General features: G+C 65.4%; 2 protein-coding genes across 4 annotated transcripts; one reads left to right on the top strand and one right to left on the bottom strand.

Moving 5' to 3' along the window:
- Positions 1-246: 246 nt before the first annotated feature.
- TMEM79 (transmembrane protein 79) lies at positions 247-5,890 on the bottom strand. Of its 2 annotated transcripts, XM_016166242.2 has the most exons (4): positions 4,525-5,890; positions 2,935-3,737; positions 2,499-2,712; positions 247-451 (listed from the first exon to the last, which is right to left on the bottom strand). In XM_016166242.2, the coding sequence occupies exons 2-4, from the start codon at positions 3,692-3,694 to the stop codon at positions 247-249; spliced, it is 1,179 nt and encodes a 392-aa protein (XP_016021728.2). In that variant the 5' UTR covers positions 3,695-3,737; positions 4,525-5,890. The 2 variants fall into 2 exon arrangements, with proteins under 2 accessions (XP_016021728.2, XP_016021729.2); XM_016166243.2 differs by lacking the exon at positions 4,525-5,890 and having other exon boundaries at positions 2,935-3,867.
- A 112-nt stretch (positions 5,891-6,002) lies between these two features.
- SMG5 (SMG5 nonsense mediated mRNA decay factor) lies at positions 6,003-27,116 on the top strand. 2 transcript variants are annotated; one of them, XM_016166236.2, is made up of 22 exons: positions 6,003-6,219; positions 9,576-9,674; positions 10,144-10,267; positions 10,534-10,690; positions 11,925-12,014; positions 12,883-12,972; positions 13,508-13,586; positions 15,423-15,548; positions 15,642-15,710; positions 16,001-16,209; positions 16,761-16,898; positions 16,999-17,598; positions 18,668-18,843; positions 19,795-19,870; positions 20,451-20,626; positions 21,294-21,452; positions 23,820-23,879; positions 24,148-24,307; positions 24,655-24,745; positions 25,456-25,530; positions 25,705-25,843; positions 25,952-27,116. In XM_016166236.2, the coding sequence occupies exons 1-22, from the start codon at positions 6,146-6,148 to the stop codon at positions 26,033-26,035; spliced, it is 3,051 nt and encodes a 1,016-aa protein (XP_016021722.1). In that variant the 5' UTR covers positions 6,003-6,145; the 3' UTR covers positions 26,036-27,116. The 2 variants fall into 2 exon arrangements, with proteins under 2 accessions (XP_016021722.1, XP_016021723.1); XM_016166237.2 differs by having other exon boundaries at positions 19,795-19,852.
- Positions 27,117-27,141: the final 25 nt, after the last annotated feature.

Consider the following 27,141-nt stretch of genomic DNA (forward strand, 5'->3'; position numbering starts at 1 on the left):
TGCCCACCGCCTCACAGGAGGCTGGAGAGTGGGGCCCAGCTCAGCAGTGCAGGCCGGTGGCCACGCTGGGAGGCTCCTCCTCCTGGTCCCGAGCCCGCGCCCTCAGCATCCTTCGAGGACATACATGGCTGTCCACCTCTCTCCTGCGAGAAAACGGCCCGCGTGCAAGGCGAGGGCAGCGCGGACGCAGGGCGGGGAGAGCGGCACCGTCCGAGCGAGCGGACCGGGGCGGGGCCGGCGGTCGGCTCAGCCCCAGGGGCGGGGCCTGTGCTCCGAGGGGGCGTGGTCGGGGTAGTCCAGGCGGCTCTCCGCGGTGAGCATGCGCTCGGGCTCCACCACGAACATGTAGTACAGGTTCCACACCAGCATGCACAGCAGCGGCAGGAACGTCAGGCCGTAGCCGAAGCCTCGGAACGAGCGGCCCACGGCGAAGGTCAGCCAGTAGATCAGCCTGCGGGGCGAGGCAAGGTCAGCTCGCTGGCCGTCTTCCGAGGCGGGGACCGGGCGGCTAGGGCGGTGGGCGCGCCGTGTGCCTGCACGCTGCTGGCCATGCCGCCGGCCACGCCACCGGCCACGCCACGGACACTGTAGGTCTGGCTGCCCCACACCGCTGTGAGGTGACATTACCGCTCCCCTCCCTCCCGTTCAATTTTTAATTTAAAAATCTGGAGTCGACAATACAGTCACATGGCTCAAAAGTCAAAGGTACCGACGCCTGTAGTGAAAGGTCTCCCTCCCTTCCTCCCTCCGCGGGTCCCCAGCCACCCTGCTCCTTCTCTCGCCTCCCCCTCTGCTCCACCCCAGACACCCAGTGTGTTAGGCTTTCTTGTGCAGCAAGTGAGTTTTTACATAGGTCTAAGCGAAAAGATGTATGTTTTCCTTTTTTTTTTTGAAGCTCGGCGGCATGTTATTATGACCGTTCTACACCTGGATTTTTTTTCGCATTGACCATGTCTTGGAAATCTTCTTATCAACATATAAACAGCCTCCTCGCTCTTGTCCAGCTGCATCTATTTCCTCTTTCGTGGATGAAAACACTCAGATTCCAAAGGGATAAGACTGTCCGCGATCGCACGTCCGGGAAACAGGAAAAGCGTGATTTGAACCCAAGCCTATCCATCACGCCACTTATTACCAAATTGACGTGTCCGTTTTTACTCGTTACACGGGTAACTGCCGCTTCTCTGCTGCACGTTCACAGTTAGCACACCCTCGCCACCGAGCGCCAGGCCGGTGCGCGCGCTACGTGGCGTAACTCACTTTGATCCTCACAGCTCCATTTTATACCTGATGCAGCAGAGACCCAAAGTGCTAAGCTGCCCGTGGCGGAGAAGAGGGCGGGCAGGGACCCAGAGTCCAGTCCAGACACTGCTGCCGGCTGACCCGAGCGACTCCAGCCTGCCCCGCACGTCTCTTGTGGTTCCCTCTCTACAAAGTGGGTCAGACGGACCAGACAGTCACTGAGGCTTCTTTAGCTCCTGCATGGTTCTCTCCGCTTAAGCCAACTTCTACCTGAGACCAGCATTCCCCGAGGGGGAGGTGGGAGGTGCGATTACCTGAGCAGGAACATTTATCACTGGAAACACCTACCGGGAGAAAATGCAGGGCTGCTTGATGGTCAGGGGGCTGGTGGGACAGGGGAGCCTAGGCTACACTCAGTAATGGGACAGACTTCAGCTCAACGGGAACAAGAATGCTTAAGCCGTTGAAGCTGCCTGGAATTATATATCGAAAGTGATAGAAGGAAATGTGTTAGGGAAAAAGTGGAAAGACCTGCATTTATTTGGCTTCAGAAATTCGAAGGTGCCTTCTAGGTCGTTAGCAGTTCCCGTGAGGACACCGCTGAGGATTTCAGCTGACCAGATTCTCAGTGAGAGTAACGCGGCGGCCATGAGAGCTAACGTGACCTTGGTCTGTATGAGCAGAAGGATGGTCAATACCCTTGATCAGGCCCCTTCCCCCGTTTGACCAGCAGGAGAATTTCCTGCCCAGAGGGAAGGACAGTGAAGGGATCAGGGCCACTTAGCAAAGGAAACATGGGCAATTTCAGAGATTAGGGTCAGGGCAGCAGTTCTGAGCACAAGAAAGAGGGCTTTCCAATAATCGGGACCTTTGAAAGACAAAAGACGCTGCCTGATAAAGAACTGAGCACTTGGTCACGGGCTGTTCAACTAGAGGCCAGTGGCCCCCCTGACCAGATCGTCACAGAGGAACGGCTGCGATGGGCGGGAGGCCGGTCTACCCACACCCGGAAGCCCTTCCAGTTCTACATCGTACATGTGTCTCCAAAACCCACTTCCTGTGGGAAGACTTGAGCTGCCGCGCTGCTCCCAGGGGAGGTAAGGAGCGAGCGAGAAAGTGGACTCGTCTTTCCAGGGTGCCTGTGTGGACCGATGCAGGATGCAGAAAGCTCCCTGGCCCCGGCCATCCACACACTTAGGCACCTGCGGCCCGTGGCCATGCTACGTCCCCAGTGCCCCGCCCCTGCCCCGACTCACCGGGAGACCGCGAAGAGGCCGGTGAGCAGCGGGAGCAGCTTGAGGGTGTCTTGGGGCAGGTAGGTGGACAGCACGGCCAGGTTGAAGAAGTAGAGGATGAAGAGCTGGACTGACTGGGCCACATACTGCCGGTGGATCTCCACCTCCCGCCGCGGCTCGGCAAAGGGCCGCAGGGCGGAGAAGCACAGCAGGCTCAGCCCGTGCACCAGGAGGCCTGGGGGGGGCGGAGCAGGGCACGGGTCAGAAGGCCCGGACCAGGGCTCCGCACAGTGGGGCTGGGGGCCCAGGAGCGGACAGGCCGGCAGGGGGGCGGGTGTGCGAGGCCCTGGGGGGCCTGGCCGAGTGAAGGGAAACCATCCTGCTACCCAGCCAGGCTGGTCCTGTCCTCAGCCCAGTACCCGCGGGCCCCCTCCCCTGTCACAGGGCCCAGGCTCACCCAGCACGATGGGGAAGGTGGCGAAGACCCCGCAGCGCAGCGTGTAGATGAGGCGGGAGGTCATGGTGGGCAGCCGGGGGGCGTCGAAGGGCAGGAAGGCGTAGGCCCCGTACAGCAGGCAGGGGAAGAGGACGAAGGCGGCCGCCACCGAGGCCACGGCCTTCAGCCCGTCCTGGCCTCCGCAGCTCCCGCAGCCCCTGCAGGGGCGGCGGGCCGGCCTCACAGCAGCCTCGGCCCACTTGCGCTCCAGCGGCTCGGGGGACCCGGCGCGGGGGTGCAGGAGGGCCCGGCGGCGCGCAGCCTCGCCCGCCTCGCAGCACAGGGCGACGGCCTCCTGGGGCCGCCGCTCGATGCACTGCAGGTCGATGGGCACGCAAGCCCGGGCCGCCTTCTCGGGCAGCGGGTCAGTGTCGTCCTCCGGCAGGCCCTCCGGCTTGCTGGGCGGCTCCGCCTCCAGGAGCTCGGGCTCCAGGTTCCGCCAGCCGGGCGGGTCCGGAAACGGAGCACTGGGCTGGGGGCCGGTTCCCCAAGGCAGGGTGGCAGCCTCACTCACAGTGCTGTCTAGGCCATCCTCAGGCCCCTCTCCAGCTGCGGGAGACCCGGCTGATGACTCCACTCTGGGGGACTCAGCGCCAGGGGACTCAGCCCCGCTTTCCCCCTCCGGCTGCCCGCCATTGGGGACCAAGGCCTGGGGCGCGCTCTTCTCCGGGGCCTCAGGCCCCTTCACCTCCAGCAGAGCCAGGGTCTCGGGTTCCGTCATCCTGGGGCCTCGGTTCTGCGGTCTACCGTGAGGTCATGTCACCCTGGAGGTTAGCAGAGGTAAGTTTCGTCAGAGGGCCCTGTCCTCTGGCCCTTAGGATGGGTGGACGGAACTGGAACTCGGCAAGGTAGCCAGTTTCATGGGCTTTAGTCCCCTGGGGAACCTTTGGGAGGACACGGCGTGGAGGAAGGTGCTGGAACAGGGAGGGGGAGAGCGGTGGGCAGCCGGCGTGGAGGCACCCTTACGACATCGAAGGCCATCCAGCAGGAGAGGGTGAGTCAGGGGGCGCAGGCCTTCAGCTGGGCCAGCCCCCGCCCACGCCTTCTGCCCCTCCGCCAAAACCCCCGGGGTCATGGCCACCCTGGTGCAGGACCCGGAGGAAGGAAAGGTGCCTAGACCTGTGCTCAGAGCTGCCTCCCACTGAGGACCTCCTCGGGGACAGAGAAGCCGCCCCCTTTACCTTCGAACCTCCCCTTCTCCCCGCAGACCCCGCTCGGACTTTTCCTGGCAACTGATACCAGTGATTTGCCAACAGATCTGTCCCCAGGAACTGGCGGTGTGAGTACACCCTGTTTTTTCGTTCGAGCCTGGGTACCTGGGCAGCTTCCAAACGTCTCACAAGCTCACCCTGGCCAGCTCCGGAGGGCCTGGGTCCGTGCACTATGCCCTCGAGGTCCCGTGGTGGCTGCTCCCCTGCCTCCTCTCCGGTCTCTCCTCCCCCTGCTGTCTGTCTGTTCTCTGTCCCACTGCTTCTTGATGGGGCTGACCCCTGCCTCCACCTCCACAGGGCCCCCCACTCCTTGACATTCGGATCCTTGACACCCTCTTACTTTCCATCTGGAGAGGCAGAGGGTCCCCACAGCGTCCAGGAAGGAGCTTCCCAGCTCTCTGCTGGCTGTGCAAGTATTCCTCAAGTCTCCCTCAAAGGGAAACCTGTATCTCCAAACCAGTCTGACCAGAGCAGGTGGAGCCCAGATTAAAGGGGCAGGTCCCGCCCTGCTGAATCTGCCGACAGAAAAGCATGGGAGGAGGATGTCATCCCTCTGGAAGTGGGGGTGCAGCTGGGCATAGAAATAAGCCTGTGTTCTAGCCAATGGGAAGTGTGGGAGCTCCCAGCTCAGGAAGGTAGAGAGGGACCATGGTGTTTGTGCATCGAAGGGGGCTTGGAGTAGGTTGGACTACCCAGGAAAGAGTGGAATTTCTGCACTTACTCATTTGGTATTTATTGAGCACCTATTGTTAGCTAAGGCACTATTCTAAGTACAGATCATCCAGGAGACAAGGTAACAGGCAAGGTCTTTGCCCTTGAAGGGGGCAGATCATAAAGAAGCCTAGCAACTAAATCTATAAAACAATTTCAGTAGGGCAAACCTCTTGTCAAAGTGCCATTTGAGCTGAGATGTGAAGGGAAATGAGGAGAGTGAGTGTTTCAGGCAAGGGGACCGTAAGCCAAAGGCCAAGGAGTGGGAAAGACGTGGGCTGTTTAAAAAACAGAATGAAGGTCTGCAGGACCAGAACCCTAGTGGTGTAAGGGAATCTGGTTCCCCTTACAAGGAGAACACAGCCTCTGCCCCTCGGTACTTTGCTTTCTAGATTTAAGGTCAAAGAATCCAAAGCGATCTTTCCAAAGGGAGGACCGGAGGCTGAAGCGCGAGGGAGTGGCTTCTTGTTCCTATGGTACCTTACACTAAGGTCGTTTGGGCTTTGTGAGGACGGGTCAGTGTCTGGATTGCTCATCTCCGTGTGTCCAGAACCTGGCATAGTGGCTGGAGGACAGCAAGTATCCAGGATACGTTCTCGAGACCGGAAATCTTTGGGAGGGGCAGCAGAAGGGCCAAGTCACGAACTGGATGGAAGGCCTTACACATGTTTGGCCCTTTACAAGGAAACTTTCACAGGCATTTTTGTTTGTTTGTTTGTTTGTTTAAATGATGGGGAAAAGGGAGAAATGCAATCACTCTAACCAGTAATTTGAAAGACTCGGTTCAAACGGGAGGAGGGGATGAAGGGGCAGAAGGGTGGACTAATGACCACTGCAGGACAAAGCAGTCACGGTCCTAGCTCCTAGCATGAGCCCCTCTGCCCCAATCCACCGTAGCTTCAACCCACTGTCCGTTCTCTGGCAGCTGTATCAATAAAGTTTTTCGCAAGGGCTTGAAGAAGCCGGAAAGAGGCCATGCTGCCCGGAGTTAGTTCTGGCAACTTCCCGGGAGGGAAAGTGAGTTCCGCGAGATTTGGTAGCAGCACGCCGCTGGCCCGCAACTGTGCAGCCGCTATCGCGAGACTTGGCAGGCGGAGGAGGAGCTGTCGCGGGCAGCCGCCTCACAGCGATGGCGGCCGAGCAGGGCCGGCGGCGGTGGCTGCTGCGGCTGCGGCCGGAGACGGCGGTGCTGGCGGTAGCGGTGGGTGGCGGGGGCCTGTGACCGGGAGCTGCCCCCGGACCTGGGCACCATGAGCCAAGGCCCCGCCGCAGGGGACAGCAGCGAGCCGGAAGCAAAGGTCCTCCACACTAAGCGGCTGTACCGGTGAGAGGGGCCGGGGCGTGAGTGCGCCGCGGAGGGAAGTGGGGGGACGGCGAGGGGCGGGGCCTCGGGCGGGCGGGGCCCGGGCACCGGGCTGGGGCGCGGGCGCGGGAGGAGGGTGCAGTCTGGCCGCGCGCGGGGGCGGGGTCCCGCAGCCCGGGACGGAGCCGCCGGCAGGGGTCGCGGCTGGGGGGTTTGGAGGGGCGCACGTGGGGGGGTCCCCTCCGCGCAGAGCTCGGCCGGGCGCCGAGCTTTTGCGGATCTGGGTTGAAGAGGTGGGAATCGAGGGCCGCGGGGGTTGGGGTCAGAGATGCGGAGGAACCGGAAGGGAATAGTGCTTAGAGCCCTGCGGGACTCAGGGAAGAGCCCTGAGCCGAAACCGGAGAGCCACCTTTCCCTGTGTGACCTTGGGCCTGAGCTTCCTCATCCTTACACGGAGAGATTCCGGTTGGATGCTCACTGAAGTCCCTTAGGACTCTAATTTTGGGGAAATCTGAATGAAAAGAAGGGCGAGAAGGCTGTGTGCTGGACTGGAAGGGCCGCGAGTGTCCCTAAGTCAGGCAGCCGGTTCCTGGCACCTGGGGACTCCTGGCGCCCACCTCCCTCACAGCCTCACTACCGTAGGCTGTGGCCAGGCAGCTTCCAGTCTGGGTTCCTGACCTGCAGGGTTCGGGCGCTCGCAGCATCTTGAGCCCTGCGCCCTGGGGAGCAGGCCGGTGGGGGCTCGCCCACCCTGGGTCAGAGGCTCTTCTTGGGGAGCAGCTGGCACACGGGCTCTAGAACTGGATCGAAGTAGAATGGAGCGCAGAGGCCAAGTTGAGCTTTCTGCTTTCCAGAAGGGAGCAGGGCTGGCGCGTTTCGCTTGGCTCAGGCTCGGTGGAGCAGGCGCGTTTGCAGGAGAAGGCTGCCCTCCAGCCCTGGGCCCCATCTTGACAGTGAGAGCCAGGGGTGTCCTGTCTTCTCTTCCTTTGAGTAGGCATCTGCTTGCTCTGGCTTCAGAAGACGTTGGGAAATGTAGGCTACTCCATAAATAGAAAAGTGATCCAGCCCGGCAGCCTCTGGGCTCTGGGAGAGTGAGGAGTTGGCTGGGGGTGGCGCATGTGCCTCGTCATGCTCCCGATTGTCAGAGCTGCCTGTCAGCGCGGGCAGTGTGTCAGCAAGATTCCTGACTTGTCCCCAGCCTTTGGAGATGGCTCTGCTTTTGGTGATGACTCCTTTAGTCATCCTCAAATTGAGTTCTGTCTCAAGCCACTACCTTCACAGGACTGACTGATTTAACCTGACGCGTTTGCGTGTGTGGCTTACCAGTGTGCACGTGGGTATCTCTGCCTGGTAATGGTGTGTTGCTGGCTTGGAGCAGGGTGGAAATTTGAGGCAGAAAGTCCGTTTTTATTATTATAGCAGTAGTGATTGGTAGAAGGAATTGGGGGAGGGTGGTCTGATTTCTCTGCCCAAGATAAACGTGGTGTTAGATGATGAAACTGTCACTCTTAGCTTCAGTGAATTTGGGACTTTCCCATTGTCTTTTTACAGAAATGAAATTCTGAAATGTTTAAGCCCCTCAGAGGAAAAAGCAGCTGGAGAAGGGATGCCGAAAGGGACACAAGCACCAATTAACTAGGCCGGTGAACTAGTGTTTAAAAACACATTTTTTCGTTAACACTGTACTAGGCCTGGGGTTCCAACAGTGAATGAGACACAGTTTTGTGGTTTGGGTTCTGAGGGAAATTACAATTTAATGGAGGAGCTCACGGTCTGATGGGGAATGGAGAAGAAAATGCCGCGTCCTCTCAGGTTTCAGAATTTGCAGTTCGAACTTCTTGGAGTAGTAGCTGTTAACGTTTTTGGGTTGAGAGTCATGAGCCTGACAGTAAACACACACACCTCCTGCATCCACCCATGGCCCTGGAGTTAAAAACCCCACCCTGGGGACCAGGCTGGCCAAAAGGGCTGGCTCCCATCTTTAGGCAGCCTGGGGGTTGGGAGCAGTGCCAAGCTCTCGAGACTGCCTGTGAGAAGGCCTGATCACCTGCCATCCCACTGCCCAGCCGGGCCTGGTGGGCGCTTTGCCCCGTACGGGCAGCTTTTAGCGATGTGCTCCCTGGGCCACAGTAGGGCACTCACCTGTTGTGGCCCACTTTCCCCAGCCCAGGGGCATGTGTGTCAGTCTTCTGAAACACTCGGATGGTTTCGAGAATCATCACTCCCTGGTTTTGGTGGCTTTTGTGTCCAGACCTATGCCTGATTCTCCTGTTCACAAAGCTGCTGTCTGTCATCCTCTGGATATTACCCTTCCGGAGATGACAGCTTCGTCTGGCACTTCTTAGCCACCCAAAGAGCTTCCTTGGCCTTTCTCTTAGTGTCTGGAGTTTCTTCCTTTGCCTTATAACAGGAAGGACGGAGAGTCCCACTTACTGAGCACTTACTGTGTGCGAGCACTGTCGCGAATGCTTTTCGTGTTAGCTAATGTCCTCCTCACAGTCGGTGATGGAAGAACCGAGACGTGGGCAGGCAGGTGTTCTGCCCAGGACCACTCAGCTGCTAGCAGTCACCGGGATTTGAACCTGTGCAGTCTGGTTCCAGGGCCCACACTATGCACTCGACAAACAGTTCCTTCAGCAGGATCCAGGAGACCTCGTGATGCACCTGCTCAGGACCCCCCCCCCCCCACTTTCCCTTACCCCCTATTCCAGAGCAGAATGTGACACCAGGCATGCCATCGCCAAAGGCTGAGACACACTGCCCGGCTCCTTCAGGGCCGCGATGATAAGCCCTCCCACAACAGCGATGCATCCGCCGCACCCTGATGTGGCGAGCGCCCCCCACGTGCCGATGCGGCGTGTTCAGTGTTTTATTTGATTGTTGCAGCGGCCTTCTGAGGTGGCTGCTGTGCTCTTCCCCGTTTTTGTGGGTGTGGTGGCTGCCGCTGAGAGAGGCTGGCAGGTGATCAGCCCAGAGCGACAGAGCCAGGAGGGCACAGCCAGGGCTCAGCCCCAAGACTCTCTGCCTGGCACCAGAGCCCGCGTCACAGGGCTCCTGCTCCTCGGCACAGGGACACGTTGGGCGGGGTAGTTATTGTGGCACGCTGTCCTGTGTATTGTGGGGTGTCTAAATGCCAGTAGCAAGTCCTCCCGCACCCCCATGCCCCGGTCGTGACAATCGGAAGTGTCTCCATCATTGCCGGACGCCCCTGGGAGGCTGCTGTGTCTGGGTGCAGGCAGCCCTCCTCAGTCCATACAGAGCAGCCTGCAGCGCCCCCGTATTCCTGCCCGCACTCCTTGGCTGCTCCTCGGGGCCGGTGTCCAGCGTCCTGGCAGACTGAGCCTGCGGCTCGGGCCGCTCCCCGTGTCCCCCTGCAGGGCCGTGGTGGAGGCCGTGCACCGACTCGACCTCATCCTGAGCAACAAAGCCGCGTATCAAGAAGTGTTCAAGCCGGAGAACGTCAGCCTGCGCAACAAGTAAGCTGGGCACAGGCCGCAGACCCTCCGCCTGGCCCGTCACCGGCAGACACCTGTCCTCTCTCCCCTGGCCTCCTGTACAGCGATGGGCTCTGAGGTCCCACCTTCCCGGGGGCCAGGATGGGGGTCCTCACGCCGCCTGCGGCTTCTGCATCTGGTAGCCTGGTGTCCTGAGAGTGGCATCTGAGTCAGGGAGTTGCAAAAGAAGAAAATAAAAAGGCGGAGAGGAAAGGAGAGAAGGGTGCAGGGCGAGAACACGCAGATTGTTACATTCGTACTGGTCCTGTCTGTCTCCTGCGGCTCCGGCGGCCTTCCAGGCCGGCCGCCGTCCTGGGTCACACTGACTGACCCTGGACGTGTCCTGGGAGGCCTGGAGGTTTGTCGGCAGGGTGGCGGCAGAGGCTGCTTTGCCCTGGGGCCGCGTGCGCCCCTCGAGGCAGGGCCCCCCCTCACGCCGCACCGCCTGCAGGCTGCGCGAGCTGTGCGTCAAGCTCATGTTCCTGCACCCGGTGGACTACGGGAGGAAGGCCGAGGAGCTGCTGTGGAGGAAGGTGTACTACGAAGTCATCCAGCTCATCAAGACGAACAGAAAGGCACGGGGAGGCCCCGGGTCCTGGCGCGCAGTTCATCCGGGGGGAGGAGACAGCTGGGCGGAGGAAGGGGGGCCGAGGGGGAGATGGTGCGGAGGGAGGGGCGCGTGGTCCTGGGCGGGGGTGCTGTGGGGTGCGTAGGTGGTTCCTAAGTGAGAGGGGACGTAGGTAAGCACCAGAGCCGAGAAGGGACGTGTTTCTGTCCTCCTGGGATGAGAAGGCGGGGCGGCGCCCTGGGCTGGAGCTCAGCCCCGCCCCCTGCCCCCCAGCACATCCACAGCCGGAGCACTTTGGAATGCGCCTACAGGACACACCTGGTCGCAGGCATCGGCTTCTATCAGCACCTGCTGCTCTACATCCAGTCCCACTACCAGCTGGAGCTGCAGTGCTGCATCGACTGGACCCATGTCACCGATCCCCTCATAGGTCAGTGCGCTGTGCGGCCCTCGGGGCTCGTGGAGCTTGTGGCCCAGCCAGGCGCAGAACCTTCCAGCACGACTCGCAGGTGTTGGTGAAGTTTGGATGTGGGAAGATGGGCACGCGAACTAGGGCGAAGACCTGAAGGGCAGGGCCTCTGGCCTGGGGTTGGGGCCGGGCCGTGGCATGATCTCGGCCAGGGCCAGCGTGCGTGTCCGCTGCACCGTCCCTTTGACCGCGGCGTGCTCCGCGGCGTCCGGGGACGGGTTGGCACCTTCGGCGCTGCAGGCTGCGCAGGCTCCTTCCGCGTGGCGCGGTCTCTCCGGCCAGGGCACGTACTGGCGCCAGTGCCTTCCCTCCGTGTCTGGCTGGCGGCCGCCCTTCAGGTCGCCCGCCCTCTCCCGTCGCCCTGCTCTCGTGCCCCTCACCGGCCCGTGGGTGTTCTGGGTCACATGGAGCTCATGGCCCGTGCGGTGCTTTCGGGAGTGTTTAAACAAGCCACGTGTGCCCCAGACAGGTCCATGGCCTTCATGCCGGATGCTGGGGGCCAGTGCCCTGGAGCGGTTAGGGACCTTCCGGTCAGGCCCCAGACCCTGCAGCTCTTCTCCCCACGGGTGTGTTTTCCACTCGACCAGCTGCGAGAAGTCGCATAGGAAACTTACGGAGGGCTTCCCGCGGGCGGGGGCGTAGCAGAGAGCAGCCGCAGGGCCCAGTGGCGGGACGCTGGTCTCTGGAGCCAGGCGTGCTCCTTTGCGCCCGCCAGGTGGCGGGTGAACTCACTGTACGGTGGGGCGACTGAGGGGGCAGCCTCACGGGTGCTCAAGCCAGCAATGTTGACCTCAGGAGATGCTAGGGCTCACACCCGGCACCCAGACACTGCCCCTGGCCACCTGCCTCCCTGGGGTGGAGGCTGAGTGTGGCCCTGGCCTCGTCCACGCCCTGCTCTCCTGGGCAGGTCCCCTTTCCCCAGGCCCCACCGGGCCCTGCGACTGTCCTGACCCTGGAGCCCCACCTCCTTTCTAGGAGCCTTCTTGGGACACCCTTCCCTTGACCTTCCCCACGGGGAGCTGTCCCAGCTGAGGAGCCCAGCCCCTCTTGACCAGCCCCTTGCTGCGAGTCCTCTCTGTCGCACAGACAGTGCTCCAAGAACCTGGACTCTCAGTTCCTCTGTCCACCTGGGAAGGGTGTTGCCGTGGGTGTGAGACGAGGCGTGGGCTCACGAGTCTCTCCCTTCCTCTCTCAGGATGCAAGAAGCCAGTGTCCGCCTCGGGGAAGGAGACGGACTGGGCCCAGATGGCGTGCCACCGATGTCTGGTGTACCTGGGGGATTTGTGTAAGAATCCAAACCTGCATGTCCTCTGATTTGGGCTCGGGACAGGCTCCAGCTGCTCCGAGCTTGGTGCTACTGCATCCGCGTTTGCAGAGCTGGGCATCGCTGGGCCTCCGAGCGCTTCTTCCTGTCTGCTGACGCTGCCCCTTCCCTGCCCGTCTCTTTGCAAGCTGGAGAGGGCCAGTAGGCGCAGGGAGGGAGGCGTGTTCGAGCTCTCAGCAGTGGCTGAGGGAGATTTTAACTTCTCCTTCTTGGGGATTTGCTTTTCTCTCTGCTCCTCCTGGAGGGATTGAAGTCAGGCCCAGGGCGAACTTACTGGCTTGACAGATGGTTCTCAGAATGGGAAAGTACTGACTCTGTGGCCCCCCAGGCCCCAGTCCCCATAGACAAAGGGTCCTCAGTGGCTGCTGCTGCGTGGCTGTTGGGCGCGTTGTCTCTTCCTGCCCCGAAGCGCGTCTCGTCCTGCCCCCCCCCCGCCCCGCACACCCCTGGACCCTCGGAGGCAGCTGTTTGCCGTGAGGCTGACCAGTGTCGTTAGTGATGTGGCAGGAACGAGCAGCTGCATCTGAAGTAGGCGTCAGAGCGTCCCCAAGGAGCTTGCGCGCGCCCCGCCGAGGGGTCGTCAGGAAGAGCCTGCTCCTTTTGTAGATGCCGAGCGTCTTGTACACGTTGGACTTAGACTCAAGGAGGAGAGTGTTGGGCAGTTTACCTGCAGTCACGCAGTTTTAAGACTCCCAGAGGCCCCAGCGGCTCGCCTCTAGATCGGCGTCCTCCGCCCGGGCTTTGGTGACAGCTCCAGGGGACCCGGCGGAGGGCGGTCTTCCTCACACGGGAAGTCAGGGCGGTTCTCCCTCTGTCTCCTGCCCTGCAGCGCGGTACCAGAACGAGCTGGCCGGCGTGGACACCGAGCTGCTCGCAGAGAGGTTCTACTACCAGGCCCTGTCGGTGGCCCCCCAGATTGGTGAGTGGCCCCACGCAGGCCCCCCCAGCCCGGCGGCATTTTCCAAGTGGGGGACAGTGGCGACGTGGCCGGCGGGCCACTCTCGCTTTGGCCAGGTCCTCCGCACACTCAGTCTGCTCGTGCGCCACCTGTGGCCTCGGTGCCCGTCACGCACACTCAGGAGGTGGGAAGGGCTCCTGAGAAGGAGGGGACAGCCAGGAGGAGGTCTGTGTAGAGAGGAGATGGTACTTCGTCTGGCCCCGGCAGGCACAGAGCCAAGAGGGAGAGGCGGGGACCGCGTGGGACTCGGCACCGGGAAGCCGGGCCGGGTGGAGGGGCCGTGCGGCTCTGTCAGCCTGGTCAGACCTGCCGCCACTGAAGGCCCGGCCCCCTCAGAGGCAGGCCGGGCGGAGCGGGCCGATCGGAGACAGTCTGCCAGGGGTCCCCTGGGGCAGCGGTGTCACCAGCAGACCCAGCTCTCCTCCCCACGAGTCCTTCGATGCCGGGCTTTGGGTGGGCGTGGCGGCTCCAGGCTGAGCGACATCTCTCTCCCCAGGAATGCCATTCAACCAGCTGGGCACCCTGGCGGGCAGCAAGTACTACAGCGTGGAGGCCATGTACTGCTACCTGCGCTGGTGAGCCCCTCACCGCCCCTCGCCGGGCGCCCTCCCGCTGGTCTTCACACAGCCCCCTGGATGTTTGGGCGCGGGGGCAGCCAAGATGGCCTCCAACGTCTCACGCGAAGCACAGGGCGCCGTGTCGGAGGAAGGGGATGCGTTTGACGGGGCTGGTGGGACGTCGCCGAGGGAGCCTCGACAGGGGCCTCGGAGCTGCAGGGCTCCGGCGTCCCGAGGCGACGGCGGCGGCGGGCTGGGGGCAGAGCTCCGGCGTCCTGAGGCGACGGCGGCGGCGGGCTGGGGGCCGGCTTGACAGCAGGGCGGCTCGCAGCCTCCCCGATCTGCCGCTCGGCTCTTAGGATCAGACGCCCGAAGCTGACCAGCGTTAGGTCTCTGAGTCACTGTCACCAGGTGCACGCGAGGCTTGGTGAACCACCGTGCCGCCGATGACGTGACAGTGGGGGGGGCTGCCGGGGAGGTGGGACCCTTGCAGGTGCCACCTGAGGGCCCAGGGCCAGGCACTTCTCAGGAGAGGCCGTGTGGCGGCTCGGGCCTCACAGCAGAAGGTCAGGCGCTTATGGTCTAGGGACACGCCGGGTCCTGCCTTGGAGCGCCATGCGCCATGACCTGGGGCCGCCTGGGCAGGGGAGCCCGTTCTCGTCTCCAGGGTCTCTGTTCTCGCGCGGCCCCTCCGCCTCTCAGTGCAGACGGGCCTCCTCCGCGGCCGTGGCCACCTCGGAAGGTCTTTACCTTTCCTCACATCCCTTCTGGGGAGCCCCTCATCACACTCCCAGCCGTGGTTTAGGGCGGGTCGCTTCGGAGCGCCACGCACATCCAGGTCTGGGGGTGCCCCTAAGCCCCACCTCAGTGCCAATACAGTCCCGTCTCGTGGGGCTTGGCGCTGGGGGCCCAGCTGGGCCGCTCCTGGTGCACCGTCTACCTCAGTCATTGGTGCTCGGCCGCCCCGGAGGCTGGTGCGTCTGCAGCGTTGGCTCCGCTGGACCCTGTCCCTGTCAACTCGGGCATCTCCACAGGGCCCCTCCTCAGGGGAGACCAGCTTCTGGCATGGCGGCTCGAGACTCAACGATGAATGACATACTAGAGGCAGAATCTGCCCGCCCCAAAGACCTGGGGGCACCGCCGGTGTTCCGTCAGAGGAGCGTGTAGCCCCCAGCACCCCTCCCGAGGTCTCAGGGTCCAGGGAGACGTAGCGCCCACTGTCAGTGGAAGGGATGGCTGAGGAATTCACCGCAGACGTGAATTCTTTCAGGGCCTCACCGTGTGACCACGGTGCCTCTAATGACGAGGACGTGGAGGTGCAGCCAGGGCCACAGGCTCCACGAGGCGGACTTGGGGTAGAGGCTCGGCTCTGCCACGTGTTAGCTCGTGACCTTGCCACCGTGCTCTGTGGCTCCGTTTCCCCATCTATGCACATGGGCAGTGGCGGGTGCGGTGCCTGACACGTAGCGGGTGCGCAGTGTCTGTCTGAGTTTGAACGTCATGAGGACCAGCTGAAATTGTGAATGCGCACGTCCTTGCCCAGAGTAGGCGCTTGCTGAATGCTCCCTAGTGACTGGTCGACACTTTAAAGATCACAGACGGTGCATTTCGGGGGTAGCGACTAAGGCGTCTGGCACGGAGCGGGGTCCGTATCTCGTTCCCACGCGTGGCGGAGATGTGGGCCTTGCCCCTACCTGATGCGTCTGGAAGGCGTGTGCGTGTGGCCGGGGGAGCGTGCCTGGCGGGGGGGCTGGCCCAGCGCCCCTGCCAGCAGCGTTGCCCCCGGGAGCCCTGGCAGGGTGGCAGCACCCCCGCCCGGCCCTGCCAAGGCTCAGCGGCCTCCGTCTCCCTCAGCATCCAGTCGGAAGTGTCCTTTGAGGGGGCCTATGGGAACCTCAAGCGGCTGTACGACAAGGCAGCCAGGATGCACCACCAGCTGAAGAAGTGCGAGACGCGGAGGCTGTCTCCCAGCCGCAAGCGGTGAGGGCCGGGGTGGGGGGCTCTCCGCGCAGTTGGCGCAGCGGGCAGGGCGCCGGCCGCTCACCGCCGCCCCCTGCGCCCCTCCTGTTCCAGATGCAAAGACATTAAGAGGCTGCTGGTGAACTTCATGTACCTGCAGAGCCTGCTGCAGCCCAAGAGCAGGTGAGGGGCCGCGCGGGGTGCCTATGCCCTGTGAGCCGTGGGGGCGCTGGCCGCGGCCTCCTGGGGTCCCCCGCCAGCTCAGCCTCCCTCGCGGTTTCGCGCACGGGTTCGGGGCTTGTTCTCCCGGCAGCTCTCCCTCTGGCAAAGAGTGGGCTCTGGCCGGATGGTGAAGGAGCCACTGAGCAAAATCCCGCTGGCGCTGGCCCCTGCCACCCTCCCATCCCCCGTGGGGCTCCCCGCCTGCCCCGGCCCCCGTCGCTGACCTCCCTTGCACTCCTGCCCTCCTGCAGCTCTGTGGACGCAGAGCTGACGTCGCTCTGCCAGTCGGTCCTGGAGGACTTCAACCTCTGTCTCTTCTACCTGCCCTCGTCCCCCAACCTGAGCCTGGCCAGTGAGGATGGGGAGGAGAGCGAGAGCGGCTGCGCCTTCCTCCCGGACCTGCTCATCTTCCAGATGGTGGTCATCTGCCTCATGGGCGTGCACAGCCTGCAGAGAGCAGGTGCCTCCCCCGGGTCCCTCCCCTGCCCGCCGGCTTCCGGGACCCTCGCCGCCCTTTCCCACAGCGGCTGCTTTGTAAACCCCCTTCCGCAAGCTGCCCCTGCTGGGCTGGGGAAGGGTCGGGGATGCCGGTCAGGAGCTCCTGGGAGTGGACGAAGGCAGCCGCGCGTCCCCTCCCACGAGCACACCGCCGTGGCCAGGACCCAGGCGGACAGGGTCAGGTGTGCAAACCTTCCTGGCAGAGGTGAACGCGGAGCAGGGTCGAGCAGGGAGGACACAGGCAGGGCTGGGGTGAGGGTCCTGGGGTCTCGGGGGGGCCCCTGTGTAGGCATCGCAGCCGGGGTGGGTGGCACATGACGAGCACACGCCGCGTGAGGAGGGCCCCGGGAGCTGGCGCGTCTAGATCGGAGGGTGACAGTGCAGAGGCGAGGGACGTCTGTGCCTCAGGAGCAGCTGAGAGGTGGTCGGACCCTCGGAAGGGTCGGGAACGGGTGAGGCGGGCGGGAGTGGCCAGGGCCCCGGGCCCCTGACGCTGGGCCCTCTCCGCCGCAGGGTCCAAGCAGTGCAGCGCCGCCATCGCCTTCACCCTGGCTCTCTTCTCCCACCTCGTCAACCACGTCAACATACGGCTGCAGGCCGAGCTGGAGGAGGGCGAGAACCCGGTCCCCGCCCTGCAGAGCGACAGCACCGGTGCGGGCGGGGGGGTCCGGGGGGGTGGCGTCCAGGGCGTCTCCCCGCTCCTGGCTCCCGGCTTGGCTCTAGGCCCCACCTGACTGTCCTCTCTCCGCAGACGAACCCGAGTCCAAGGAGCCCTTGGAGAAGGAGGAGGGCCCGGGGCCCGAGCCCCCGCCCGCCGCACAGCCAGCCAGTGAGGCCAGGAAGAGCCGCAGGTTGTCCCGCCTCTCCTGCCTCCGGCGGCGCCGCCACCTGCCCAAAGCTGAGGACGACAGTGACCTGAGCGAAGGCTTTGAGTCAGACTCGAGCCACAACTCGGCCCGGGCCAGCGAGGGCTCGGAGAGCGGCTCCGACAAGAGCCTCGACGGTGGGGGCACAGCCTTTGACGCCGAGACGGACTCGGAAATGAACAGCCAGGAGTCCCGGTCAGACCTGGAGGACATGGAGGATGAGGAGGGGACACGGTCCCCAGCCCCAGAGCCCCCTCGGGCCAGGTCGGAGGCTCCCGAGTCCCTCAATGGCCCCCTGGGCCCCAGCGAGGCCAGCATTGCGAGCAACCTGCAGGCCATGTCCACCCAGATGTTCCAGACCAAGCGCTGCTTCCGACTGGCCCCCACCTTCAGCAACCTGCTGCCCCAGCCCGCCGCCGAGCCTCACGCCCTGGCCAGCTGCAGGCCCTGCGTCAATGGGGACGTGGACAGGCCCTCGGACCCAGGTACCTGAGCACAGCTCTGGCTCCCGCTCTCTGCCAGTTCGTCCACCCCCACTCCCAGCTCCCAGCCTGTCTCAGGGTTTCATTTGGCTCCCCTCCACCCCGCCCCGTGGGTTTGGGGCTTTCCTCCCCACACAGGTGCGGCTGTGCCACCCCAACCCCCATGCTATCCCAGGCCCCACCAGGGCTCCCGGAAGCCGGGATAGCCAGCACTCGGCGGGGCAGTGCTCAGAGTGAGGCCTGAGGGTCTCGCCGGCACCGGGAGTGGCCGGTGGCGGTGGCGAGTGTCGGCTGAGCCACCTCTCGCCAGGCTCCGGGCCCTGTCTTGCCTGCCTTTTGCGGCAGGCTGGTGCTGGACAGCTCCCGGGTCCTGGTGCCCTCCCCGGGCCGCGGCGCGTGCCGCTCCCGCAGGTCTGGAGCACACCTTCTCTCGTGTCCCGAGCACGTCGCTTGGTTAGTTCTTGCTTCTTCCCCTGTAGATTTTTTTCTTAAAGTGACTGGGTCTAGGGCCTGTCAGGGGAGGAGGCGTCCTCTCCGTGGGCTCCTGTGGCCTCTGCAGCTGCAGCCCTTGCCCTGCAGCGGTCTGCCTCCCGAGGGCAGGGCGGCCCCGTTTCGTCCTCGGTGCCGAGCACGCTGCCCGCCTGTGGGGACACGGAGGAGACGGATGCGCGAAGCCCCGAGGAGGCTGGCGCTGCCCTGGGGCCGGCCGCTCCGCGTCGCGACGTGCGAAGTCGGGCCGGGAGCTGGAGGCGGTGCTTCGGGCCCCTGCCTCCCCCGCCCTCGTCTAGCACGCAGTAGGCACTTCTCAAGTGTTGGTTGAGGACAGCTGTAGATCAGCCTCCTAAATCAGCCTGAGCCTGAAAGAGTCATGTTTAAAGTGGCACCAGGCTCTGGCTTAAAAGCAGCTGTTTGGGAGGTGGTGAGCCTGGGCACGTTGGCAGGGGACAGTGATCCCTCCGTCCTCCCGTGAGGACTCTTAGGGGAGCCCAGGTGTGTGGGGGTCGCCCGCCTAGCGAGCTAAAGGCTGTTGCCACTTGCCGCTGGCTCACCCAGCTCTGTGCCCCATCCCCAGCCTCCGAGGACGGCTCTGAGTCGGAGGGGAGCGAGTCCAGCGGACGCTCCTGTCCGAATGAGCACAGCATCCAGGAGAAGCTGCAGGTCCTGATGGCCGAAGGCCTGCTCCCCGCCGTGAAGGTCTTCCTGGACTGGCTGCGGACCAACCCCGACCTCATCGTCGTGTGCGCACAGGTGTCGCAGCCCACCGCCCGCCCTCGGGTCCCGGGGCGTCAGCCAGGCTGGGGCAGGGGTCGGCACGGCACCTACTCGCGGGGCTTCTGGGCTTCCTGCAGGGGAGGGCTGGGCACGACCTCGGTCCTGGGAGAGCCTGTGGCCCGGGCCACCCGCTGCGCGGGTAGGGAGTGAGGGGGCTACGTGTTCTGGTCGCGGCCCAGGGCCAGGCGAAGCCTCCGCCGGGAGTGGCCGTGGTGCGAGTGTGCGTCAGCATCTCGGGAAGGGGCCGCGCTGGGTACTGACGGAAGAGACGGGTCTGGGGCTGGCGGGGTTTCCAGGCAGGGTGTGAAGGAGCCCGGGCTAGGGGACAGGTTGGGGTGCAGCTTGGTCCTGCAGCCCGAGCGGGAGGTGTGGGGCTGGCTGGAGTGAAGGCAGGCTCCTTCTCCTTGGCCTTGGTTTCCGTCTTGAGCCTGTGGCGCCCTGAGGTTTCTGTCCCGCGTTGTTCCAGGTAGCACACCTGCCCTGCGGGGAGGCCCCCTGTCCCTGCAGGTCTCCCTCGTCCCTGCAGGGGCTAGCTCATCAAGAGCGGCTCAGGGTCAGGCACACCCTCGGCTGTGTGTTTTTGTTGGATGACGGCCTAGTCAGTCACAGTCAGTCACCGAGGGAGGAGCACCCTGGTGGGGGTGTGGGCGCGTCCCTGAGGGTGTCCGACAGGGTTCGTGCTGAAGGGGAGGAAGCCGCCCCCAGCCGCCCAGCTCCTCTCTCCGCCTTCTCTGTCCGGGACATCTCCAGCTGCTGGCGAAGGGCAGCAGGGCCCCGTGGCCACCTTCATCCCTCACGGGCCAGCTTCCTACTTCCAAGTCCTCCGCCAGCCCCGCTGGCCGCTGGCCGCTTTCCAGCAGACGCTTCCAGCTGGTGACCACAGTTCCCCTGCCACCTTCGCTGAGGCCCCTCTGCCTCTGTCCCCAGAGCTCGCAAAGCCTGTGGAACCGCCTGTCCGTGCTGCTGAACCTGCTGCCAGCCGCTGGTGAGCTCCACGAGTCTGGTGAGCACCCCCCCACCCCCCCGCCGCGCCCCACAGAGCCCTTCCCTCTCCGGACCGCCTGCCCTCGCCCTTGCCCTCGCCCTCGGGGTCAAGAGGGCAGTGGGAGGCACCGCAGAATCACGGGGCTGCCAGCACCGCCCCACCGTGAGCAGGCGGCCTGGTCGGCTGGGAGTGTGCTCCCCGGGGAGGCAGCGGAGTGGGCGGGAGCAGAGCCACGGGGTCCTGCAAGCCAGCCTCAGTCGCTGGGGCCGTCCAGGCGCCCGGGTCCCTGAGAGTCAGCCTGGACCTCTGGGGCCCATCGGTCTGGCTTGATCCCTCCTGCCACTTCCAGATGGGCCCCCCACCCCCGTCTCTTGCACGGGCCTCACTCGAGGGCTCCTCGTTCCTCCCTCCCTCCCTCCGGGGCCCTCCTCCCAGCCCGAACAGCCGGCTGCCCTGCAGTCGGAGCCGCGCGGCCCCAGCTGTCCCGGCCCCGCCCGTGGCCCCCACGTGTCCCTTTCTTCCCTCCGTCTCCCCACCATCCCAGGGGGATGTTTCATCAGCAGCAGGGCAGGCGGCCTCATGGGTCCTCTTTCCCCAGGCCTGGCCCTGTGTCCCGAGGTACAGGATCTTCTGGAAGGCTGCGACCTGCCCGAGGCCCCCTCCAGCCTGCCGCTCCCCGAGGACATGGCCCTGCGGAGCCTGCCCCCACTGCGGCCCGCCCACCGGCACGTCCACTTTGATGCGGACCGGCCCCTGCTCAGCCCCGTGGAGGAGGTGAGGGCGTCAGGCGCGGTGGCCGAGCAGCGTCTGGGGCCGCGGCTGTCCCTGGGGCCTTGCTGAGCCCTTCCCGTGGCAAGCCACCTGAGCCTTCCCTGCGGGGCAGGGTGTCCTCGCACAGAGCTGCTGTGGGTGGGCAGGCCGCCTCCCCTGGCCTGCTCTCTGTAGAGGACAGGGCACAAGGTCCTTAGGCTTGGGGACCTGCGTCTGTCCCTCCCCCACCCCCCGCCAAGCTGGCCTCAGTCAGCATTAGATCTGGGAGGGAACACGCTGCCTATCCGGTCCCGTGACCTTTACCCTAGAGCTGTCTGTCACCACGTGGGCCATCTGGGGGCAGTGGAGGGCACCCAGGCGGACCCCCCCCCCCCCACCATCGCTGTCTCCAGAGCGACTGAGCTTCGGTCTCCCGTGTGTCCGGCGGGGAAAAGGGTCCTGTTGACCAAGAAAGCGAGTTAGACGCCCTGGCCGATCTCAGCCCCTCGTGTGACACACGGGGCTCTGAGACGCAGAGGGCAGTGGAAGTGGGTGTTATCACCCCCACCCTGGTGCCCTCGGGCCTGGTCCAAGACGTCCGCTCGCCCTGCTGGCAGCCGGGGCTCGGGCCGCCCCCGACGCCGGCTGCGAGGCAGCTGCTCCGCCGGCCGACACGCGTGTCCCCTCACAGGCGGTCGTGCGCATCTGCTGCATCCGCAGCTTCGGCCACTTCGTCGCCCGCCTGCAAGGCAGCGCCCTGCAGTTCAGCCCGGAGGTTGGCATCTTCGTCAGCACCGCGCAGGCGGAGCGGGAGGGCCTGCTGCAGCAGGCCCAGGCCCAGTTCCGCATGGTGAGTCGGCCGCCCCGCCCGGCCCGCTGGGGTGAGAGGCACAGGCACGCGGGGGGGGGCTGGGGCGAGAGGGGGCGCGCGGGCCGAGGGGCGGCTGGGCGTCGGACCCGGCCCCTCGCTGACGGAGTCGAGGGCCGTGTGTTCCCGCTGACCTGGAGCAGTCTGCCGGGCGTGTGGCGGGGGGGGGGGGGGAGCCGGCTTGCCCGGCGCCTGGCACGTGGTGGTGGGGTGCGTGCTCGAGGGGCGAGGGCTGGGAGTGGAGGGGAACGCACGGGGCCCGGCGTGTGATGCCGCACGCGCGGGCGCCTCCCGCCCCGCAGAGGACGCCGTTGCCGGGTCGCCTCTTCCCCCCCCCGGTGGGGCGACTCCCGGGTGCTCACCGAGCGTGCGCCGTGTCTCGCCCGCCACGCTGGCCCAGCGTCCGCGCGGCTCGCGCCCGGTGGCAGCGCTCGGGGCTCCCCGCGCGGCCCCGGGACATTCAGGGTGCTGTCTGGCACAGCGGGCGCGGCCCAGCTGGCTCGGGGCGTCAGGTTCTCCGCCCTCAGCCACCCGCTCCCCACGCCCGCCCCTGCCAGCCCAGGCGTCTGCAGCCCTGAGCGCCTCCCGCAGGCCGTGCACTCGGCCGGGAAGGCCAGGCCCCAGAAAGCACCCTGCTGCCTTGAAGCAGGGACCTTTCGTTTGGACCTTTTGTGTTCAGGCCTTTATTGCTGCTCCTGGGGGGGAACGGGGGAGGGTCCACGCTGCAGAGATGGTGCGTTCCATAGGCCTTTGCCGTAGCCTGAGGGTCATGGAGGCCTGTCCTGGGCAGGGGCACGCACCCCTCTCCTGTGGTGCTGGGCGCCCCGGGGCCCGCGGGGGCCCCTCCCGCAGCAGCAGCAGTGTGGCTGTCGTCACGGTGCCCCTGTCCTCATCGGGCTGGTTGCGTGCTGAGCAGGGTTCGCGTGGGACATCTCGTTTGCCCTCACGGCAGCCCGTGAAGTGCGTGCCGACACCTCATGTTTGTAGACGAGGACGCTCAGAGTGATCAGAATAACCCGAGGGGTCAGCGGTGACTGTCCAGGCTCTTGTGCTTGTCCTGAGCTGTGCGAGGCTCAGCTCTGCAGGCAGGTGGAGCTGGAGACCACCGCTCCTGCCCTCAGGGCCTCCAGTGTCTGCCTGGCTTCGGGACCCTCTCCTGCCGGGACCCGGTTTCCTGGGGACATGTCGCCTGCATCCGTGAGATGCTGGGCCACTGGAGGCCGAGCCGGACTCGTGCAGCAGCCCAGGCGGACCTCCACTCACCTGCGCTGGGCCTCTGGGGGGCTTACCGCAGTGCCCCCAGCCTCTCTCTGGAGCATGGGGTTTCACAGCTCCAATTCCCGCCTGGAAGGCAGGCTCCTGGGCCTGCCGCGCTCTGCTCCTCGGTGGTCTGCCTGTGCGGAACGGCTTCGCCTGGGCTCTGCTTGTCAGCCTCCCCCTTGGCCCACCAGTGCTCCCTGGAGGGGCCCTGGCTCTTTGGGCAGGGACCGTCTATGGTGCGCGACTCTGCAGGGAAGGGGGTGGCGGAGGGCCCGGCACAGCTGTCCTTAACCATCAAGCTGGGGATGTGGGGTCGGCACAGACTGCTGCCGGCTTCGTTCCCTCTTCACTCGTTCCCCACTAAGGTTTTCTCTTCCAGGCCCCACACGGCGTCTGGCTGTCACGTGTGCTGGGTGCCCCCAGTCCGCGACGGCCCCTCAGTCCTTGACGTTCCCAAAGGGTGCCGGGCGGCTGCTCCGTGGCGCGTCCGCAGCCGGGCTCCGTGCGGAGTCCCTGCGTGGCTGCGGTGAGGCGGTCCCAGAACCGCGTGTTAAGCACCACTGTGACAGCGCCCCTCTGGCTGTCACTGAGCCTTCAGTGGCTCCTCGTGTCGTTCAGGGTCGGTCCCCACCCGCGACCTCATCCGTTAGACCGTGTAATTTGCACTTCATTCAGAAGACAGAGGAAGGACGTCGGAGGACTCGTGGTCGGCCCGGTGACAGACGCCAGGCGGTGTCGGGTGTCTCGGTCGTAGGCAGCGTGCCCTCACAGGGTCACGGCGGCCGGGCCTGTGCAGTGGGGTGGACAGTGCGGAAGGACCGGGCAGGTTAGGGGTGCACCGGCCAGGACGGGGGGCTGATTCCTGTTGGGGCCCAGAGCGGGGCCGGCCCTGGCGGCTCCCTTCCCGAGCAGCAGGTGTGTGGGGCAGAAGCTGGCACCGGGTGATGACGGAAGGCGAGTGGCGTGTGGACAGAGTCTCCTGGGAGGGAGAGCGCGTGCCGAGGGGCAGGACCCCAGACAGCTGCTGTGAACGTGGCCCACCTGCGCGGCCCTGGCCCCGACCCTGAGCCCACCATGGTTCTCCCGCAGGCCCAGGAGGAAGCGCGGCGGAACAGGCTGATGAGGGACATGGCCCAGCTCCGACTGCAGGTGGGACGTCGCAGCCCGGGTGCCCCTCGGCCTGGTGTCGCCTGAAGCCCCTCCAGCCCCCCACCACTTCGTCCCTGTCCTCCCGGGGCCCCCACGAGCCCCTTCACTGAGCCCTGGTGCCGTCTCGGTGCCTCGCTGTGTCTCCTCTCTCCACCTGAATTCTGGTCCTGTCCCCTTCTCCAAGGCCACTGGGGGAGGCTCCCCGTCCCTTTGGCAGCGGGAGGAGCCCCGTGAGCAGCACTCACCCACCCGCCCTGCCTCCCACCAGCTCGAGGTCTCTCAGCTAGAAGGGAGCCTGCAGCAGCCCCAGGCCCAGTCGGCGATGTCGCCCTACCTCGTCCCTGACACCCAAGCCCTCTGCCACCACCTCCCCGTCATCCGCCAGCTGGCCACCAGTGGCCGCTTCATCGTTATCATCCCAAGGACAGGTGAGCGTAGTGGGGAGCTGGGGGGCAGAGAGAGGCCAAGCGAGACTGTGAGCTTGGTATCGAGACACCCTTATTCAGGGCCCAGTTCACACACGGTGGCCTCGGTCAAGTCCTGACACTTCTCTGAACCTGTCATGTCACCTGTGAAATGGGCACAGTGACTCCTGTTAAACCTCGACTCCCGAGCCGGCTGGGGAAAGTGCTCAGGAAGGGGCCAGGTTCGTGGCTGCCAAAGGTCGCATTCTGCAGGGTCTTTGAGGACCCCGTGGGCCCAGCCCCCTCCTGCAGTGTGTGCATAGCCCCACAAGACAGCGGGCTGGCTTACCTGCCTGGTCTTTTCCCACCAGTGATCGATGGCCTGGACCTGCTGAAGAAGGAGCACCCTGGGGCCCGGGATGGGATCCGGTACCTGGAAGCAGAGTTCAAAAAAGGAAACAGGTGGGTGCGGACCACGGGGCCTGTGTTGAGCCCGCGCCCGACTCCCAGACCCGTGGGGCCTGCGCTGAGCCCGCGCCCGACTCCAAGCTGACCGTGGGACACGTCGGCGGGGGCTGGGGGGGCCTCACACACCTGCAGCCCCTCTCATGGTTTGCCCACTGCCCGGGGAGGGAGGCCGGGGACAGAAGTCCAGGTGTCAGGCCAAAACAAGGTGATGGGAGGAGCAGGGAGCCCACCTGCTGTCCATTCGCCTTGGGGAAAAACGGGAAGCAGCGTCAGCCAGGGGAGGGGCGCGGACCCCCAGCTCCACGCTGTGGGCCTCTGTGGGACTTCGTCCTTTGGGGTTGCCAGGGTAGGGGTGCCTTCCTCCGGCCGCGGGCTCCTGCCTCCAGGGAAAGCCGCAGTGAGCAGACGGGCAGGGGCTCAGCCCCCAGGCCCTTCCTCTGGCCTCCCGCGGGCCGGCGTCCACGCCCCCTCCTGCCCTCGCCCGGCCAGGGGGCTTATGGAGCCCGCTCACTTGGGCCTCGTCTTCAGAATCCTGACTCGAAGAGCATCTTCTGCTTCTCCCCTCCCCCTCCTCCCTGGAGGAGGGAGAGCGAGCCGGGCGAGGCAAGGCTCTCCCAGAACCGGCCGCAACCGCAGGCTTCGCGCGGCTTTGTGCGAGGCGCCCTTCCTTCCCACCCCTGCTCATGCTCACGCGTCCCGTGCAGGTACATTCGCTGCCAGAAAGAGGTGGGGAAGAGCTTCGAGCGCCATAAGCTGAAGCGGCAGGACCCCGATGCCTGGTAAGGGCCAGCCCGGGCCCGAGGGGCTTGGGCTCCGTGTCCTCGTGCCGGTGCCCACTCCCCGTGGCACCGTGTCCAGGGCCAGCCTGCCCCTTCTGCCCCCCACCCCGTCCCCAGCCGCCCCTGCGCCCTGGGAGTCCTGGTGTCCAGGCTGCGTGTTCTCTCTCCCACCAGGACCCTCTATAAGATCCTGGACAGCTGCAAACAGCTGACCCTGGCCCAGGGGGCTGGGGAGGAGGACCCGAGCGGCATGGTGACCATCGTCACGGGCTTTCCACTGGATGACCCCAGTGCGCTCTCGGGCCCAATGCAGGTGGGTCTCGGGTGACAGGCGGGTCTGCACGGGAGGAGGCGCCTCCCCAGCCCCCGCCGCCGCGCCCCACGGTCAGCGTCTCCCTCCCTGCGTGGCCCTTTCCCACAGGCCGCCCTGCAGGCCGCTGCCCACGCCAGCGTGGACGTCCAGAACGTCCTGGACTTCTACAAGCAGTGGAAGGAGATTGGCTGACGCCGCCCCCGGGCCCTGCAGTGGGGCTGACTCCAGACCTCTCGTGCCCTCCCTGGCCGCCGGGGCTGCCGCCTGCCGTCACCCACCTCACGCAGACGCACGCACACAGGAAGGAGGCCTGGCTGACGCGGGCGGGGGGGGCCCGGAGGGGCTGGGAGGGCTGGTCCCCTGCTGCCAGACAGTGCGAGGGAAGCGAGGGGAGCGCTTGGGGCAGCGGAGGCCCGGGGGCCCCGGTCAGCCCTGCTGTCCGCAGGGACGCGGCAGCGTGGCGTCTGCGTTTCCTTGGAGTGGTTCCTGGACCTCCGAGGGGGAGGGACAGCGGGGCCCTCCTTCCTCACCCAGCATGCGGAGGTCGGGGCCAGGAGGGGGCGCCCTCCAGCCCGGGGGAGAGTGGCGGCACCAGGTCTCGGGGGCTTCTCTGCAGACCCTGCTCCTCAGGGCCACTCACCCTCTCACCCATGGGGGCTGGGCAGCTCTGGAGCCTTGGAGACTCTAAAAAAGAGGGGCCCGGGGCTGGCCGCGCTGATAGCAGCCTGAGCTGGGCTTGCGCCCACCCGCCACGGGGCACACGCCCGCCGCCCAGCTCCCAGGGCACCGCGGGCAGTCTGCATGCCCCGGGGGGGTCCCGGGGGCCCTCCAGCCCCGCAGCAGCTGCGCTCGTGCCCCTGACTGCTGTGCTGGGACAACGGGGTGCCAGCGAGAGGGGAGGCGGGTGCAGTCCACGGCCAGCATCCTCCGGTAGGGGAAGGAGAGGCCCCTTGGCGCTGCCTGTTGGGGGCCTGTGTCCCACTGGGGCCGAAGCTGGTGTGGCCAAGTGGGGGGGCGGGCGGGCTTTTGGAGTGGAGGCGCCTGGGAGCGTGGGGGGGGGGAGTAAGGGCAGCGCCCCGGCTGGGGTGGGGCGGGGTCTTGGCTCCGGGGCCCCACCCCAGCCAGCTTCGCTTCCTAGGCTGTGCTGGGGAGAGCAGGCTTCCTGCCTCTTCGAGGCACCACACCTGGGACAGCCTGGGGGTGCCACCCCCACTCCCAGTGCCTGGCAGAGACTGAGACTGAAGCACCACTTAATAAAGAGCCCCGAAGCCCACTCTGTCTCCTGGTGCCTTTCTGCG

The sequence above is a fragment of the Rousettus aegyptiacus genome, unplaced genomic scaffold, assembly GCF_014176215.1.
Source record: "Rousettus aegyptiacus isolate mRouAeg1 unplaced genomic scaffold, mRouAeg1.p scaffold_m13_p_17, whole genome shotgun sequence".
NCBI lineage: Eukaryota > Metazoa > Chordata > Mammalia > Chiroptera > Pteropodidae > Rousettus > Rousettus aegyptiacus.